The 20,188-nt window shown below is 41.9% G+C and overlaps 2 protein-coding genes across 2 annotated transcripts in view; both read left to right on the top strand.

Moving 5' to 3' along the window:
* The first annotated feature begins 5,572 nt into the window (after positions 1–5,572).
* On the top strand, positions 5,573–6,370 carry LOC102477982 (inorganic pyrophosphatase). Its single transcript, XM_006148959.2, has one exon. It carries the CDS (start codon positions 5,633–5,635, stop codon positions 6,368–6,370), a length of 738 nt encoding a protein of 245 aa, XP_006149021.1. The 5' UTR covers positions 5,573–5,632.
* Positions 6,371–9,405: 3,035 nt separating this feature from the next.
* PPA1 (inorganic pyrophosphatase 1) overlaps positions 9,406–20,188 on the top strand; it is a 37,588-nt gene continuing 26,805 nt past the window's right edge. Inside the window, exons 1-2 of the mRNA XM_027772053.1 lie at positions 9,406–9,430; positions 9,559–9,617. Of these exons, the coding sequence (XP_027627854.1) occupies positions 9,406–9,430; positions 9,559–9,617 (84 nt within the window). The remainder of the gene's footprint in view (positions 9,431–9,558; positions 9,618–20,188) is intronic.

Consider the following 20,188-nt stretch of genomic DNA (forward strand, 5'->3'; position numbering starts at 1 on the left):
ATTCCCACCAGTGCCGCAAAGTTGTGTCCCACATTCCTAGCACATGTTTGCTGAGGGCTTTCCCTCACTGCCAATTCAGCCTCCAGCCCTGTATGCTGTAAGTTGCATTTCTAGTATACAAAACACACACACTGAACCAGGAGCAAACAAGAAGATGGTATGTCAATGGTAGAAAGAACATGGACTTTTCGAGTCTGAGACATCACTGTTCACGTCCTGATGGAACCACTTGGTAGCTGCCTGAGTCTGACAGAAGTCAAACTTTTGTCTCAATAAAAAGTAGAAATAAGAATACCCAGCACTCTGGGGCCATCCTGTGGCAAGTAGATTGATACAGCTGAATCCCACATGGCTGACTGTGCTATTGAGTCTGGACCTGGCAGCTTGGAAGACATACTGGGTATGTGTGCATGAGTGCCCCAAATCCTGAAAGGAGAATGAAGAAGGGAATTTGGGCATGTGTGCAACATGCCTGGTATGATTTTCAAACTGCCAGGCCTGGGACTCAAGCCACAGTCGGCATGTGGGAATCTAGCACCTTAACTGCCATGCCACCTGCTGGCTCCACAAATAATGCTTTTAAAATTCAGTTAGCTCTTTGTACAAATGCCTGCCTCAGTCATTCCAGCCTTGGGAACATGTGTTTTGTTTTTCATATAGTCACTTATTTATAAATGCTTGCCATGCTCAAAAGTGGTATTTTTTTTTGTATTTCTATATCAGTTTCAGTTTGAAGAATGTCAAAGCATATTATCATTTTGTTCCTACTGATAAATACAATTTCCCTCATGCAATTTGCTAAGTCATGTTGCAATTTCATAGAATACTAAAAATTGCACATACAAAAATTTCCCAAGGGGCTAGTTCTGTAGACTCGTGGTTAAGAGAGCTGGATCCCACATAACCAACTGTGGTTTGAATCCTGGCTTCAGTGACTCGAAAAACATGCTGGGCATATGTGCTTATAAATTAATCATCATAAATTATATAATTATCAGGATGATAGTACACACAAAGTTTGCCAGTCAAAATCTCAACCTATGGAGGAATAAAGAGAGGGGATTATGATGTGACCACGCCCCATGGGAGAGTACTCTTTCCTCTTTCTGTGTCTCTCTTTCTCTCTGGTAAGTTCCCATGGCCTTTGGCAATTTTAAAACAGTCAAAAACAAAACAACAACAACAACAACAAAAAATCCCATGTAGTCCAGAATAAACCTGAGCCAATGTCTATTATCAAGAAAGAAGTCAGGCTAGGAGCAAATGGCATGGAGGTTAAGACAGCTGGATCCCACACTGCCAACTGCATAATTGGAGTTCTGGATCCAGTAGTTTGAAAAACATGTCAGGCATATGTGAGCATGTGCCCCAGATCTCGAGGAGAAGTGATTGCGGCATGGTCATCCTCCCGAGGGTGCTTTCTCACTTTCCCTTTCTTTCTCTGTCTCTCACAAGTGGACTTGTCCTATACCATAAAAACAATTTTTTTTAAAAAGAAGTTAATTGTATAACATTATACAATAAAAACAGTAATAATAGCTGTCTTAATATTACAGCGATTGTTGCCTTTGACTATCTTGTCTTTCACTAATGTGTGTTAATTATATGTCTTATATTTCCTGGTAGAGGTTGGGGCTCTCTACATTTCAAATAATACAAACTTTCAAAACAAAGTTTTGCTGACCAAACTCTCAAAGACATTTGCTCTGACACGGTTAGAGCAACAGAGACAGAATCTTAGAGCTCCAATCCCTTCTTAGCACTACATGAAAGCAAGCTTGGAAAATAGATTCTAGTCTGACATGTGGGTGAAGGTCCTCTCTTATTGTCTAGGACAGAGATCTCCAACCCCTATGCCCTGTGCAGGAGGAGCTGGACAGGGGGTGAGTAAGTGAGGCTTCCTGTGTGTTCACAGCTGCTCCCATCACTCATGTTACTGCTCAGGCTCTGCTGCCTGCCCTGTCAGTGGTCTCCCTGGATTCTCAGGAGTGTGAGCACTACTGTTGTGTGATTGTTTCATCGTATATTGCAATACGGAGTAGTGGTGGAAATGAGGCCCATGGTGGCTGTGGTACAGGTGGGTCATCCCAGAACCAGGCCCCCTTCATGGAGGAACTCTCTTCCATGAGGACTGTCTCTGGAGCTGGTAAGATTATGGACTACTGGTTTAGAGGATATACTAAGGCACACCCCACTTTATGACTGTGCCTGCAGCTCTAGGAGTCCACATGTTTAAGGAAAATCTGCAATTAGTTCACCAACTAGAAGCATCGTGGTGGACACAGACATTGCTGGTAAAGGAGGATTGTAGGTCACTGTGATCAAAAAAGAACTTTCTCGAGACCAGCAGTTGGTGTAATGGCTATGTTGCTGGATTCCCATGGTTGAAGTCCCGGACCTGGTGGCTTAAACTCATGCCAGGCACGTATGCATGTGTGCCCAAGATCCTGAGAAGAGAATGGGAGAATGGAGGAGAAGGGATTGTGGCATGGTCATCCCCCTGGGGGGTGATTTCTCGCTTTCTGTCTCTGTCTCTCTGTCTTTCTGGAGAGCATATGCGCCCTATAGCAAAAACCTCTTAAAAAAAAAAATAAAACATTCTGAAAACTCGTGACTTTTTTAAAACCCTGGTTTTTTTTTTTTTTTTTTTTTGGAGAGATTTTCACTGTAGGGCATGTGCGCCTGCCAGAGAAAACTCGTGACTTTTTAAGACCTCCTATTGGTGAGCCAGCAGGTGGGGTGGAGGTTAAGGTGCTGGATCCTATGTAATGGGCTATACAGTTTGAGTCCCAGACCCAACAGCTTTGAAAATCATGCCAGGTGCAGGTGTGTCCCAAATCTGAGGGATGAATGGATGATAAGGGATTGCAGCACAGCCATCCCTGTTGGGGGGTGTTTTCTCATTGTCCCATACTTCTGGCAAGCACATGTGCCCTAAATGAAATAAAAAAAAAAAAAAGAAAGAAAGAAAGAAAAGGAAATCTCCTTATAGAGGCTCCTCTAACTACCAAATGTAAGATAAAGAGCAAGTCCCTAAACATGGCATATGGAGCTCTCCCTGGTGGTCTGACTGGCAGACTTCCAACCAGAATGTCCCTACTAACTGCCTCCTCAGTACAGTTGGAGGACGAAGCATAAGGAGGGTGACTGCCAGTGTTACCAGGCAGAGGGGTGGGTCATGTCCCATGGAATAGGCACTGTACCCTCAGTAACAGGTGTGGGAAGGGAAGCTTTTCTTAAGATGCAGTTTTAGCAGGTGGTATATCTGGCCCTGCCACCAGACCATGAGGAAGTTGAAGACAAGTCCTTTGCCTTACTGTTGGTTCTTTATCTAATCATATAATTCACATACAATAAAATAGAAGGATCTTAAACGTTCGAATCAATCTGTTTTGGCAAATACATACTCCCATGCAACACACGCGCTCCTACCGAAATATGAAATGTTTTTTCTTGCTCAAAAAAAAGTCCTCATACCTAGAATAGTCAAATGTGTATGGATACAGAAAGCAGAATGGGTATTACCAGGGAAGGGGGAGAGGGGAGAATAGAGGTGGCTTATTGTATTGCTAGCAGAAAATCCCAGAATGAAGTAGTTCCTTTTTATAAAGGAATATAGAGGTATTCAAATAATTGTTTGGAGGTCCAGGGGCCATGGCTCAACTTACGGTGAGGGATCTTAAGTAGAGCACAGCGGGGTCTGTATCTCTGTGAGTCTACCTGCCTCATTTCCTCTCTTATACACACCAGAGCTTGATTGACCATGGTGGCCCTGCCCTAATTGCCAAATCACTGATCTCTTCCTTTGGGAAGATCAAGTTGTCACCCTCTTAATACCATTACCATGGCTGAATATACGAAACTTTGAGGTTCATATTCCAACTAGAGTTTAGGGTAAAGGGTTTTAGTTTGGGAAGATGAAAAAAATTTGGAGATGAACTATGGTGATGACTGCAGAACAATGTGCCACTAGACACTTAAAATAGTAAATTCTGTGTTATATTTTTACCACCACAACTCTTTATTTTAAGGTTTTTGGCATAGGGCACATGTACTCACCAGAGAGACAGTGAGAAGGAAAGTGAGAAATCACTCCGTAAGGGAGATGGCCATGCTGTAATCCTTTCTCCTCCATTCCCCTCCTGGGATTTTGGGCATGCACACACATGAGCCCAGTGTGATTTTCAAATCTCTGGGTCTGGGTCTCAAACCATGGTCAGCCATGTGGGAGTATAGTACCATAATCACTATGCCACCAGCTGGCCCCAACGGATTTTTTTTTTTAAGTACTATTCTGTGGTATAGGTGTACAAAGTTTGTTTGTTTGGTCTTCTGGTAAACACTTGAGTTTTTCCCAGTTTGGGGCTCATGAAAAAATCTGCTGTAAACATTCTCATACAAAACATAATAAAGGTATATCTTTTCTCTTTCTTTCTTTCTTTCTCTCTTTCTTTCTTTCTTTTTCTTTCTTTCTCTTTCTTTCTTTCTTTCTTTCTTTCTTTCTTTCTTTCTTTTTTTCTTTCTTTCTTTCTTTCTTTTTTTTTTTGGAGAGGTTTTTGCTAGAGGGCATGTGAGCTCGCCAGAAAAACAGAGAGAGACAGAAAGCAAGAAATCACCCCCCCTCTGGGATGGGGGGGATGGCCATGCTGCAATCCCTTCTCCTCCATTCTCCTCTCGGGATCTTAGGCATGCACGCACATGTGCCCAATGTGAGTTTAAGCCACCAGGTCTGGGACTCGAACTGTGGTCGACTACATGGGCGTCCAGTGATGCAGCCATTTCACCATCTGCTGGTCCCTATATATTTTCACTTTTCCTAGATAAATATCTATGGGAAACATAGTTGAGTCATAGATTTTCAAAATGGTTGTACCATTTTATACCTTTACCATCAATGTGTAAGAGTCCTGATTATACCAGATCCTAGGTCACATTTGGGGTTAGTCTTTTTAATGTTAGTGATTCCTGTGAGTATGTAGTTGTATCACACTGTGGATTTAATTTTTATTTCTCTGGTTAATGAGGTAGGCAACTTTTTCATGTGACATTTTTCAGCCATTGGAATATCTTCTTTAGAGAAGTGTCTATTAAAGTCCTCTGTCCTTTTTTGCTGGACCACTTGTCTTTTCGTTACTGATTTGTAGTTCTTCACACATTCCAGATACAAGACCTTTTGTCAGATGTGTGTATTGAAAATACCTTTGACCAGATTATTGCTTATATCCTCATTTTGTAAATGCTGTGTTTAATTGAACAGAGTGTTGATTTTGATGAAGTCTAATTTTCCAATTTCTTTTATGTTTAGTCCTTTTTTTTAGTCTTCTAATAAATTCTCACTCATTTTCTAAAAGTATGTAAATATTCTTCTATATTTCGCTATAGAAGCTTAATAGCCTCTATTTTATATTTATGGCTACAATTAAGCTTAATTAATTTTAGTGTGATATGAGATGGGGTAAAGATTGATTTTTTTTTTTCATATATTTTTCCAGCACTATTTGTCAAAAGAAACTTAACTTTTCCCATGAGCTGGCTAAGGTAACTTTAAAAACAACTAGTTGAGCTCCTTGTCAGTCGGCGCGGAGTGCGGGCCGGTGTCTGGGTGGCAGCGCGGCGGCTAGTCTTCGGCACCATGAGCGGCTTCAGCTGCGAGGAGCGCGCCGCGCCCTTCTCCCTGGAGTACCGAGTCTTCCTCAAAAATGAAAAAGGACAATATATATCTCCATTTCATGATATTCCAATTTATTCAGATAAGGATGTGTTCCACATGGTGGTTGAAGTGCCACGTTGGTCTAATGCAAAAATGGAGATTGCTACAAAGGATCCTTTAAACCCAATTAAACAAGATGTGAAAAAAGGAAAACTCCGCTATGTTGCGAATTTGTTTCCTTATAAAGGATACATCTGGAACTATGGTGCCATTCCTCAGACTTGGGAAGATCCAGGACACAATGACAAGCATACTGGCTGTTGTGGCGACAATGACCCGATTGATGTGTGTGAAATTGGAAGCAAGGTTTGTGCAAGAGGTGAAATCATTGGGGTGAAAGTTCTGGGCATACTGGCCATGATTGACGAAGGGGAAACCGACTGGAAAGTCATTGCCATTAATGTGGAGGATCCTGATGCCGCCAATTATAACGATATTAATGATGTGAAACGCCTGAAACCTGGCTACCTAGAAGCTACTGTGGACTGGTTTAGAAGGTACAAGGTTCCTGATGGAAAACCAGAAAATGAGTTTGCTTTCAATGCAGAATTTAAAGGTCCCCCCCGGGCCCTGGCTGGTCCTGACATTTCACACTTCCAGCTGGCGAGCGGGACGGCCTGGGTCAGCCTCCGACCATCTTTCGGTACCCGGAGGAAATAGTCTGCTTTCGTTCGCTCGGCGGGACCCGAACTTGGGCCGGGCTAGTTTTGCAGGTGTCTGGTCCGGGTCTTTTGGGAAGGAAACCACTGAGTCACCCTAGAACGATGCAGGAGGTAAAGTAATCCTTATAAGAGGATTGCTGAGTTCAGAGGAACGGGGCGGGAGTGACTTTCCAAAGACCTTAATTCCGCCGCCAGATTGTGGGTTGTGAGCTGGGCCAAGTCCACCCCCTCGTCATACAGACGGGGAAACTGAGGCCCAGATTGGGAGCCGCCAGAAGGAGGGCCAGACCTATCCTGGGAGCGCTTTTGCCTCTCCTGCCGCGTGCGGATGAAGGGAATGCGCCTTATGAAACAGAAAGCTGGTCCCCTCAAGTCAAACAGGTGACGTCAATCTGGGAAGCAGGAGTAAGAAAGCGCCTTCTTTTCACTCTTGTGCAGCAGTCGGCGTCCCCGGGATCCCCACCCCCGAGCTCTGCACCCAGAGCTGCACTGCAGGCTGGCAGCGCTCCGCGTTCCTTGAAGCACCACCGTTTGCTTTGAAGGTGTAGGAAAGCTACTTGGAGTTTATCCTCTTACACACGCCTGCCCCCGCCACTACTAGGAATAGATGATTGATGATAACAGAGGCGTTGAAAAAATGTGTCACCAAAGGCGCTTCTATTTTAAGCTGTTTAGAGCTTTAACGGGAGGAAATGGGCAGGTGCCTCAAGGCTGAGTTGGTGAATGGAAGGGCCGGGAGGGGACTAGTGGAGGGGATGAATGGAAATACCTAAGGGAATGGACAGAGCCAGGTGTGGGAGGACAAGGAGAGTAAACCCAAAACCTCACACATCTAGCTGAAGATAAAACTACCAGATGAAATCGAGGAACTTAAGGTGGGAATGAAGCTGCAAGGGATCAGTGACTAATAGTGATCTGGTTTTCTGGACACAGGGTTGGCCCCAGAATTTCTCTACAGGAGGGCCTTAGAGAGGTAATTGGTTTGAAAGAATCATTTGGATAATTGTCTGCAAGCTGTATGTGCCGAATAAAAATCATAGTTTTTAACTTAATGTACTGGAAGTGAGTGTTTTGTGACCAGTGCGGGAGACCAAAGCCACTGCTTGACTTTGGCACTGGCTAAAGTAACTTCTCATCAAATGAAACTCTTTGGAACTTAATAAACACCAATAATTAGAACCAACCATGTAGTTACCTAATGTTAAGCGCTTTTTTTCTTTCTTTTTTTTTTTTTTTGAGAGAGATTTTTGCTGTAGGGCTCATGTACTTGCCAGAAAGAGAGAGACAGAGAGACAGAAAGCAAGAAATCAGCACCCTCCCACCCCCCTCACCCCCCGTCTAGGGTGGGGGAATGGCCTCGCTGCAATCCCTTCTCCTCCATTCTCCTCTCAGGATCTTGGGCACGCACGCACACGTGTCTGGCATGAGTTTAAGCCGCTGGATCTGGAACTTGAACCACGGTCAACTACGTGGGAGTCCAGAGACATAGCCATTACTCCAACTGCTGATCCCGTTAAGTGCTTTTTTAAAATCACAGATTTCCAGGGCCCGCTGGTGATGTGGTTAAAGGCGTTGGGCTCCCACATGGCCGACCATGGTTTGGTCCTGGACCTGGTGGCTTGCTTTCTCACTTTCTCTCTCTCTTTCTATCTCTCTCTGATCAAGTTGGAAAATAATAATATTAAATAAAAGTTAAATAAAAATCATTCTTTAAAAATAATCAGATTTCCTAGCATTAACAGAAACGGTTAAATTTTTTTACCTTTGTAATTCTTTTTTAAATGCCAGAGGGTGCATGTGCAAATGAGAGGGAGAAAAGGCATGTGTGCACTCCCCAGTGCGGCCTGTCATGTCGGAATCCTTTTTTTCTCCATTTCTCATCTGCTGAGATTCAAAGCACTGTTGGCTACATGGGATCCAGCTCCCTCTGCACAGTGCTTAAACACCGTGCTACTAGGCTGACCCCTATAAGGTTAAATTTGTCAGTCTCTTTAAAACCCATAAAGGTTGAGGCCAGCTTGTGATGTGGTGGTCAAGGCGGCTGGATCCCACATGACCTACTGTGTGGCTCTAGTGCTGGACCTGACCGCTTGAAAAATATGCGGGCCACCATCTGTGTGCGTGCCCAAAATCCCAGAAGAAAGGAGAAACGGAGGAGAAAGGATTAGACCATGTCCCATAGGGGGTGCTTTCTCTCTGCTGGGTCTCTTCGATTAGTACATATACCCTCTGGGCAAAATTTAAAAAAAAAAAAAAAAAAAAAAGGAAAGAAAGAAAAAGAAAAAAAACAACTGTTAAGGATTGGCTGGAGGATAGAAAGTCACAGTTGACTCTGAAGGGACGTTTTTTGGAACTGAGTGTGGTCACTGTTTTTCCTATTCCATTTGGCTTTTTTATTTTTATTTATTTTTTAAAAGTTGCCAGAGAGTACACGTATTCACGTACAGAGAGAGGGAGAAAGCCCCTCCTGATGAGGCATGGTCACACCATAATCTCCTTCTCCTTCATCTCTCTCTCCTATAAGTTTTTTTTTGGCAGGCTTGCGCATATGGCCTGCATGTTTTTCTTTCAAGCCACCAGGGTAGGGATTCAAACTCAGCAGCCATGTGGCATCTGGCTCCCTTAACCGCTAGGCTACAGGGTTTGCCTTACTTTAACTTAAAACTTTAAACTTGAAGGGATGAACCATAGGCAGATCCTTAGGTTTCCTAAAGAAGAACTTTAAAAGTTACTTTTGAGTAGTCCAGAGATCTTATTGTTGTAATTTGATTATCGTTATGAAAAATCATAATCTAAGATGGCTCTGTCTTCTTGGAACGTTGGCCAAAGCAACATGGTTTAATTTGGCAAATTGATTCCCTCCCTTCTCAAATATTTCATAATTGTTCTGTATACTGTTAATCAATGTAGGATCAATCCAAAACAATCTGATCACCTTTCGTGTCCTGGGCACTGCTGTGCTCGGGGGATGCAGAGTGTCTAAGGCAGTCCCTGCTCTCATTAAAGAGGTTAGATGCTTACAGAGTGCATAGGATGAAAAACCCAGTCCTGGAGGAGAGTCAGGAAAGGTGAAATATACAGCCAGTTTTTCTGGTACAGCAATAAAATCTCGGTATTAAAAAAAAAAAAAAATGTATGCTTTGGTAATTTAATCACAGTAGTAACTTTTTCTAATTTATTTTGCAGAAAATGAAAAAGGACAATATATATCTCCATTTCATGATATTCCAATTTATTCGGATAAGGTAAGGTATCCTTTTTTTTTTTTTTTTTTTTTAACAAGAGGTTTTTGCTATAGGGCATGTGCGCTTGCTGGAAAAACAGAGGGAGACAGAAAGCGAGAAATCACACCTCGGGGGGAATGGCCACGGCACAATTCCTTCTCCATTCTCCTCTTGGGACCTGTACATGCACATACACAAGCCTGGTGTGAGTTTAAGCTGTTGGGTCTGGGACTTAAGCTGCGGTCAACTACGTGGGAGTCCAGCAACATAACCATTATGCCATCTGCTGGTCCCCTGGTATCCTCATCTTTTGAACATAGTCTCTTTACTAAATTCACTTAGTTCTCTATGACATTTTTTTTCTTTTGGAGAGGTTTTTGCTATAGAGTGTGTGTGCTCACTGGAAAGACAGAGACAGAGACAGAAGGCGAGAAATACCCCCGAGGGGGTGGCCACGCTGCAGTCCCTTCTCCTCTCGGGATCTTGGGCACACACGCATATGCACCCGGCATGAGTTTTTTTAAGCCACCAGGTCCGGGAACTGAACTATGGTTGACTATATGGGAGTCCAGTGATGTAGCCATTATACCAACTGCTGATCCCTATATGAATATTTTTACATGTCTTTTTTTTTTTTTTTTTGAGATTTTTGCCATAGGGCCAGAGAGACAGTGAGAAATCACCCCCCTGGGGGATGGCCCCATTACAGTCCCTTCTCCTGAAATTTTAAAGCATACTTGCTCATGTGCCTGGTGGGATTTTCAAGCCACCAGATCCAGGACTCAAATTGCAGCTGACCATATAGGAGTCCACTGCCTTAACCACTGTGCCACCTGCTGGCCCTTCTACGTGTCTTTTAATAAGTGCTCAGAATGCCTTATCGTGCTATGATTTATAAAGATTTGTTGACTAAATAAGAAGTTAGTCTTAAAACCAAACTATTTGATGAAAGAAACAACTAGGTTGGGGAAGGAGTAGAAGACTGGAATAAAAAATTTTAAGCTGCCTCGGTTTAAAAAAAAAAATCACAGAATTGGTTTTTTCATTATGTGTAATTGGAACTAAAATCTTAGTACTTCATTAGTGGTTTTAAAACAAACTAGTTAGCTAGCACAGAGTTTTGGCTTTAGACATTTACTGAACAGTAAAAATAAACTAGATTAGTCAGTGAATATAAGAAAACGCAGTACTTTTAATGGGCTAGTAGAGTTAAGATTTACAAATAGTGTTAATAAAGATAAGCACATAGACTTCTAAAAATCACCTGTGCCTGTACACACTAGTGAGCTGAAGAAATCCAACTTTAGTGTAGATAGGTAGGTCACCACAAATTGGTAAGAATCTTTACTTTTTGGGCCAGCTATTGGCAGTGTGGTGAAGGTGGCTGGATCCTATGTGGTTGGCTACATGGTTTGAGTCCTGGACCCTAGGGACTTAAGAAACAGTCTGGGTGTGTCTGCATGCATGCCACAAATCCTGAGAATGGAGGAGAAGGGATTGTGGCATGGCCATTCCCCTAGGGTTGCTTTTTTACTTTCTTTCTCTCTCCCTCTTGCAAGCACACACACCCAATAGCAAATTTAACTTCTTTTTTTTTTTTAGGAAACGTCTGCAACTATATATACCAAATATTTATTTATTTCTCATTTTATTTTTATAATTTGCTATAGGATGTGTGTGCTCACTGGGGGAACAGCAGAGGCGGGGGAGAAAGTGAGAAAGCACCTTTCCCTCTTGGGGGAATGGCCTACATCTCTCCTCAATTTCCCCCTCAGGTATTTGGGCACATGTGTACATGTGCCTCGTATGTTTCTCAAGCCCCTGGGTCTGGGACTTGAACCGCACTGTTCGCAATATGAATTCAGCCACCCCAACCACCACACCACGGGCTGGGCCAATTTATCAAAATATTTACATCCTCAGTTGGCAGGGTTACCAGAAACTCCTTTTTTTTTTTTTTTTTTTCTTTTTTGAAAATCTTTTTTTTTTTTTTTTTTCCTTTTTTGCCATTTTATAATTTTTAATGTCTTTATAAAAGGAGCATATGTTATTGTATGTTATTTATACAACTTTATTTGGAAGAGGGTGCATGTGCTTGCCAGAGAGAGAGAGAGAGAGAGAGAGACAGGAAAGCACCCTGCTAAGGAGCATGATCATGCCATAATCCCTTCTCCTTCATTTCTCTCTGCTTCAGGATTTGGGACATGTACACACACACACACACACACACACACACATATACCTGGTGTGTTTCTCAAGACACTGGGTCTGGAGCTTGAACTACATAGCTGGCCATGTGAAATCCAGCCACCTTAACCAGTAAGCCATGGACTGGTCCTAAATATACATATATATTTATATACATATTTAAATATTATTATTCTTTTTCTTTAAGAATTATTTCACTTTATTTATTTATCCATCTTAATTTGACTGGAGAGGGACAGAGTGAGAGAGAGACAGATAGAGGGAAAGTGAGAAAGCAAGCCTCCAAGTCTGGGACTTGAACCACTGTCAGCCATGTGGGAGTTCATTGCTCTTAATCACCATGCCATTTGCCAGCCCCGGTCCTAAATATTTTTAAAAACATCGTTTTTTTTTTTTTGGAGAGGTTTTTGCTATAGGGCGCATGCACTCGCCTGACAGAGAGAGACAGAGAGATAGAGAGCGAGAAATCACCCCCCGGGGGAATGGCCATGCCGCAATCCCTTCTCCATTCACCTCTCGGGAACGCACGCACACGCACCCAGCATGAATTTAAGCCACTGGGTCCAGGACTCGAACCGCGGTCGACTATGTGGGAGTCCAGCGATATAGCCATTACGCTAACTGCTGGTCCCAAAACATCGGTATTTTTGAGCCTTATTTCCATTGAGAGAAGTTTGTGCAGTATTTAGGAACTTGAGAGAAAGACATATATCTGATCCTTTTTACACTTTTCAAATGTATTTCCTTCAATGAGGAAGTTTGGTTCACACTGAGTACAAAGCTTTTACAGTTGTAAAAGCTGTGTGGGTTACTGACCTTCCTTATGGGTGTCAACACATAATGCACATGAACAACGCATTCCAATGTGCCTGAATAGTAGTAAAGATGAGATTCTGTCCTTGTGTGTGCTGCGTCTTACCGTTTCTGGGGGAGCTTGGTTATCATGTACAAACAGATACATTCATTGAACTTCTATGAGGAAGTTTGGTGCAGTTCTGAACTTTCACTTGGCCACTAACAGAAAATCCAGTTTACACATTGCTTCACAGGAGCTTGCTGATCTGGGCTCCAGTTGGAGGCAACGGAACAAACAGCCCAAAGCCAATTATGTGCCACAATTACAGGAAGGAGTCTTAAGTGGCATGCGTTTTTCTGTGGGAACCTCAAAGCTGCATTTATTCAGAAACTCCAATTTGTTACATTTGATTTCTAAGAGTTGATATGAACTGCAGGGTCCTCCCTTACTCTTGAATTGTCCTCATTTGGCCGGCTGGAATTCTCCGTTGTATAATAGTGTGCGTATCATTACCAGCAAGTATTTTATACTATCATCACAGAGCATAGTGAGTAATGAAGAGGGATGAAATGATGACCCTGTGTTTATTGATGGTATGTGGCATACAGGTGTGCTAAGGAAGTGGCTTAATCTCTTTTCTGTTGCTGTAATAGAATACCAGGCTGGGTAATTTATAAAGAAAAGAAGCTTATTTTCTGTTTTGGAGACTGAAAGCCCAAGAGCATGGACTTGGCATTGGCGAGGGCTTTGTGTTGTATTATCCCATGCCAGAAGAGCAAGCAAGCTAAAGAGACAGAGAGGAAATCGGGACCGTATTTACCCTTTTTTAAAAAATGTCATGTAAAACATCTCCCCTCAGATGATTCTGCAACACGATTCTGCAGCAGGAGAGTCTTGTAGAGGGGACTGGTCGTGTTTGTAATGTAGATGACTCAAGTGTCGTCTCTACCCTTGTCCTACTCTGTGCCTTTTTGACAGCTGGATTTTACCAGTGGTCTAGACCGCAGTGGACCTCGGTGCTTCTGATTCCTGCCAGAGAAGCCGGAAAGAGTTCTTTTGTTTTTTTAGGAAGTTATTTGTTTAAAATACAAATAAGGGTGTGGTAGACAAGTTATTTTGGAATAGAACCTGAAAGAATGATTTGATTAGTTTTTTTTTTAAGAATTATTTTATTTAGCTTTATTTATTTTTAATTTCACCAGAGGGGAACAGAGAGAGAGAGAGTGAGAGTGAGAGAGTGAGAAACCAAGCCACCAGGTCCAGGACTTGAACCATGGTGGGCCACATGGGAGTCCAGCACCCTCAACCACCACGCCACCTCCTAGCCCCATTAGTTTGGTATGTTAAGAAGCCTGTGATGTTCTTCCTTTTCCATGTGATTTGGTTTGCATAAAATACATTTTTTATGTGCCCCACCATAGACTTCATCCCAAGTATGGGTAGGCACTTGAGAGGTGATAATGAGGGAATGTTGTTATGAAGTGAGGCTGTATCTCTAACACAACTCTGCTGGCTCCCCCTTGGGAAAATATCTAAGGGCTTTTATTCTGCTCCTAGGCAGGACCTTTCAATGTGGAGAACATTCAGCATTCAATTTGGTATGTGCTATTGGGTAATCAAGTCAGACAGGTCTGGAAATTCTTCTAACTCAGACACACTGCTGGGGTTATTTCCAGATCCACTGGTGGTGAAGGCAAAGGCAAGGACTCTCTCTCTCTCTTTTAATTTAGAAGAATTATTTATTTAATTTTATTTATGGTTCTTCTTCAATTTGACCAGAGAGAGACAGAGAAAGCAAGTGGCTAGGTCCAGGACTCTAACCGCAGTTGGCCATGTGGGAGTCCAGTGCCTTAACCACCAGACCACCTGATGGTACTGCCTTTTTTTTTTTTTTTAATTGTAGGGATATCCTATGTTCTGGGTGTGTCTTGGGATCAAATATAAAACCATTTGTAGTATGTATCTTCTAACAGAACTTTTGAAATCCAGAAATGAAAAAACCCAGGACAAAATGGTTTTATCTAAAACTTTAAGTGCTCAAATATCATGACTTGATACTTTAATTTTAGAAATTTGATAAATTCCACATGTTAAATTTTCACGTTAAAATACTCCTGGCAATGCAGGCTTCTATTTGTTTTGTGGGGGCATATGGGAGCAGATATAGAACTGCGCTTTTTGTTTTCTATTATAGAAGAAAGCCAAACTTCTAATCAAATAGGCTAATGTGTCAGTATATTTTCTGAAGCTGACTGGCTTCAGCCAATGTTATTTTGGAATAGAACCTGAAAGAATGATTTGATTAGTTTTTTTTTTTAAGAATTATTTTATTTAGCTTTATTTATTTTTAATTTCACCAGAGGGGAACAGAGAGAGAGAGAGTGAGAGTGAGAGAGTGAGAAACCAAGCCACCAGGTCCAGGACTTGAACCATGGTGGGCCACATGGGAGTCCAGCACCCTCAACCACCACGCCACCTCCTAGCCCCATTAGTTTGGTATGTTAAGAAGCCTGTGATGTTCTTCCTTTTCCATGTGATTTGGTTTGCATAAAATACATTTTTTATGTGCCCCACCATAGACTTCATCCCAAGTATGGGTAGGCACTTGAGAGGTGATAATGAGGGAATGTTGTTATGAAGTGAGGCTGTATCTCTAACACAACTCTGCTGGCTCCCCCTTGGGAAAATATCTAAGGGCTTTTATTCTGCTCCTAGGCAGGACCTTTCAATGTGGAGAACATTCAGCATTCAATTTGGTATGTGCTATTGGGTAATCAAGTCAGACAGGTCTGGAAATTCTTCTAACTCAGACACACTGCTGGGGTTATTTCCAGATCCACTGGTGGTGAAGGCAAAGGCAAGGACTCTCTCTCTCTCTTTTAATTTAGAAGAATTATTTATTTAATTTTATTTATGGTTCTTCTTCAATTTGACCAGAGAGAGACAGAGAAAGCAAGTGGCTAGGTCCAGGACTCTAACCGCAGTTGGCCATGTGGGAGTCCAGTGCCTTAACCACCAGACCCCCTGATGGTACTGCCTTTTTTTTTTTTTTTAATTGTAGGGATATCCTATGTTCTGGGTGTGTCTTGGGATCAAATATAAAACCATTTGTAGTATGTATCTTCTAACAGAACTTTTGAAATCCAGAAATGAAAAAACCCAGGACAAAATGGTTTTATCTAAAACTTTAAGTGCTCAAATATCATGACTTGATACTTTAATTTTAGAAATTTGATAAATTCCACATGTTAAATTTTCACGTTAAAATACTCCTGGCAATGCAGGCTTCTATTTGTTTTGTGGGGGCATATGGGAGCAGATATAGAACTGCGCTTTTTGTTTTCTATTATAGAAGAAAGCCAAACTTCTAATCAAATAGGCTAATGTGTCAGTATATTTTCTGAAGCTGACTGGCTTCAGCCAATTGGCTAATGAACAAAATATTTTCTTTTCTTTTTTTTTTCTTTTAAATTAATTAATTTTTAAAATTTGACCAGAGAGGGACAGAGAGAGAGAGAGAGAAAGCGAGAAAGTAAGCTGCCAGGTCTGGGACTCAAACCACAGTCAGCAAATGTGGGAGTTCAGCGCCCTTAACCACCACACTACTTGCTGGTGCACAGAATATTTTCTATAGTTTGGTATAAGTATGCATTTTTCTTGAGAAAGTTTCCATGGTCAAAATCCTTAGTAATTGTAAATCATAGAAAAGTGTGAACACTGGAAATGCAGACCCTTTTGCTTGATTTTATAAAGAGAGGAAAATAGATGATAATTAGATTATTCATTTTCTGGGGACCAGCAGATGGTGGTAATGGCTACATAGTTAGACTCGGTGGCTTAAAACTCACACTGGGTACATGTGCGTGCATGCCAAAATCCCAAGAGGAGAATGAAGAAGGGATTGCAGCATGGCCTTCCCCCCGCCCCCGAGGGGTGTTTTCTCCTCGCTATCTGTCACCCCTTCTCTGTCTCTCCAGCGAGCACACATGCCCCATAGCAAAAATCTCTCTTTTGCTTTGTTTCTTTTTAAAAGTTTTTGCCATATAGTGCATTTGCAAGCTAGAGAGAAAGAGAGATTGGATCTCTCCATGAGATCATGCCTTAATCCCCTCTCTTCCATTTCACCCTTTGTTTCAGGATGTTGGGCACATATGCTTATGTGCCCAGCATGTTTCTGAAGCTGCTGGGTTTGGGACTTGAACTGTGCAGTCAGCTACATAGTGGGATCCAGCTGTCTTTTTTTTTTTTTTTTGAGAGGTTTTCGCTATAGGGCGGTGCACTCGCCAGACAGACAGAGACAGACAGAAAGCGAGAAATCACCCCCCAGGGGGGATGGCCGCGCCGCAATCACTTCTCCTCTTGGGATCTTGGGCACGTATGCACACGTCCCCGGCATGAGTTTAAGCCATCGGGTCCAGGACTCGAACCACGGTTGTTTACGAGAGAGTCCAGCAGCATAGCCATTACGCTAACTGCTGGTCCCGGGATCCAGCTGTCTTAACCTGCCACCTTCTGGCCCTAGAATATCTGTTTTCAGAATTGTGTTATCATAAAGATTAAATAACTAAAGGAAAAAATAGGATCTTATTCTTAGTTATGAGATAGCAAATTATTACTTTATATAGGTACATGTGTGTATTACCAAATGTAGGAATTTGAACTGCTATGAGTGGAAACTCTATAACTGGAAAGCAAACTTTTACCAAAAGTTTATTTCACGTGTATGTGCATGTTTTAATAGGTTTGTTTATTATTTATTTAGTTATTTTTGAGAAATTTTTGCAGTAGGGTGCATGTGCTCACCAGAGAGACAGACAGAAAGCGAGAAATCACTCCCTAGAGGGATGACCACACCGCAGTCCTTTCTCCTCCATTCTCTCTGGATTTGGGGCATGTACACAAATGCACTTGGTGTGTGTTTTAAGCCACTGGGTCCATGGCTTGAACTATGGTCAGCTACATGGGAGTCTAGCAATGTAACCATGATGCCATCTACTGGTCCATTAATATGTTTATTTAACGTGTTCACTATTTCAATGGATTCTTTTTACTTGATTCCTGTAGTTATCTGGAGAGACATGTGATAAGCTGACCTAGAAATGCTAGTCGCAGCCACTTACTTGTTAAGTCTTCACTGCAGCCCATCATATTCACTGGACTTCAGGTCCAGTGTGGGAAACAGAGCCTAAGTCTTGCGGTGCTCGTAAATCTCTCAATAAAAACAAACTTACCTTGACTATAAGATTCAGAGATGGGTAGTAATTACAGTAAGAGTTTGTTTTCTATATATGTCCTTAACCTCGTTAGTATTAATAGCCTACCAAATCTCCAGCCTGCTCAGTAGTAAGTCACTTGTCAGATGACTAATCAGGTCCACAAAAACACTAAGAAGCATGGAGATGAGACCTGTCCTCACCATACTGTTGTAATATTCCTGTTTAATCAGTGGACTTAGCATCCTAACCAAGATAGAGGATATGTTTCTTCTGTCCCTGAAACAATATTAATTTTTTTTTGACAAAGGGAATGATGTAATTTAAACTTACGTTCCCAATTTCCTTAGAATCTGGCCATCTATAACATGAATGTTCTTGACTACGTGATGAAATGATAAAAAAATCTGGGAATTGAGATAGTCTCTTCCATTTCTGACTTTGAGAAGGAAGAACTAAAATTTACCTTTTCCTCAACCCCCACAGGTTTGTCAAAATCGTCCCTCTAGGGGAACTAATCTCATTTTTCCTTTTTCTGAAACTGTAAACAGGGAGCTGAAAGCTTTGGTGCCACAGCAAAGATTTAGAATCCGAAGCATAATAGAAGTGGAGAACAGAGTTCTTGGAAGCCATCACAACGGAGATAATAAGGCAATAAATCCATGATTGAGCAAGGGAACAGCTGACAGTTGGCATGGGCCAGCCAGTGGTACGGTAGTTGAGGTGGCTGGATCCCACGCAGGTCTACTGTGTGGTTCTAGTCCCATTGGCTTGAACAACACATTGGGCATTGGGTGTGTGTTCCCAAAATCCTGAAAGGAGGGAGAAATGGAGGCAGGATTGTAGTATGACCATCCCCCATAGAGGTGCTCTCTTACTTTCCGTCTCTCGCTTTCCTGGCAATGCACATACTCCTGGCAAGTTAAAGAAAGAAAGAAGGCATACATTTTGGCCCAGCCTGGTGTTGCATTTGGCAGCAAACTGAACTGTAGTGCTAGAAGCCGCATGGCTGGCTATGGGGTTTGGATTGCCAGGTCAGCTTGAAAACCTACAGGGTGCATGCATGTGCGCCCAAATCCTGATGATCCAAAGGGCTAGGGAAGAGGGATTGGACGTAATGGGACTCTGCTCAGGATGACTCTATCATTAATAAAATAAATAAAAACAGTTTTAAAACAGGCATGAATTTTAACTAGGTTGTACAAAACTTATTTTTTTTTTAATTAATTAATTTATTTTAAATTTGACCAGAGAAGGAAAGTGAGAAAGCAAGCCGCCGGGTCCAGGACTCGAACCATGGTCAGAAATGTGGGAATCCAGCACCCTTAACCACTATGCCACCTGCTGGCCCTGTATAAAACTTAATTTGGTGTTTTTTAGTGTATATACATTGCAAATATTTATAGCATGTCTTAGCAGTTAAAGTTTTTATAGTAGGCCAGCTGGTGGTTAAAGGAGCTGGATCCTGCATGGCTGATTGCAGGGCTCAGGTCTCAGACCTGGTGGCTTAAAAAAACCATGCCAGGCACATTTGCATGTGTGCCTAAAATCCTGAGAGGAGAAGGGATAGTGGTGTGGCCACCTCCCTGAGGGGTGCTTTCTTACTTTCCCCCTCTCTCTCTGGTGAGCACACACACACCCTAAAGGAAATTAAATAAGTAAGTAAGTAAATATATTTTTATAGTAGTGGAGTAATTGAATTTCTTACATCACTTGCTCTGAAAAACATATACATCACTCTTCACCTAGTGGCCACTTGGAATTGTAACCAAGATGTCTAGGAGAAATAAGTTGTTCTTTAGCAGTAGTTCCTGCTAATGTATGAGAAATTCTCTTTTTTTCATATAAAAATATTTTAAAATATCCTTCTTTGTGATTATTGATAGAGAAAATAATGGCTGAAAGCGAGTACAAATTCATTTGCTTAAAAAAAAAATACAGTCAATATTTCAGTATCTAAATGCATTTGCTAATGTGCTAACCATTCATTTTAAAACTAATCACTTACCTAGCTTTGTGTACTCCAAGCTGTCGCCTGTGGCTTACAGACTAGAAGGACCTGCCTTAGAAGTCTACGCATGGGGGGCTAAAGGACTGTTTATTTTGTTCCTTGGTAGTTTGCAGAGCCCAGAAAAGTGCCTGTCACATAGTGGTAGTGCTCAAAAAATATATTTTGAAAAAGATGAATGAGGGGCCAGCAGGCGGTGTGGTGGTTAGGAGTGCTGGACTCCCACATGGCTGACTGTGGTTCAAGTCCTGGATCTGGCAGTTTGCTTTCTCACTTTCTCGCTCTTGCTCTCGCTCTAGCTCTGTCCATCTCTGGTCAAATTAAAATAAAGTTAAATGAAATAATTCTTTTTTTAAAAAATGAATGA

Source organism: Tupaia chinensis, unplaced genomic scaffold (genome assembly GCF_000334495.1).
Source record: "Tupaia chinensis unplaced genomic scaffold, TupChi_1.0 Scaffold000250_1, whole genome shotgun sequence".
NCBI classification, from domain to species: Eukaryota; Metazoa; Chordata; class Mammalia; order Scandentia; family Tupaiidae; genus Tupaia; species Tupaia belangeri.

Coding starts and splice junctions, on each gene's coding strand:
- LOC102477982 (XM_006148959.2), top strand. CDS start 5,633: ATGAGCGGCTTCAGCTGCGAGGAGCGCGCCGCGCCCTTCTCCCTGGAG.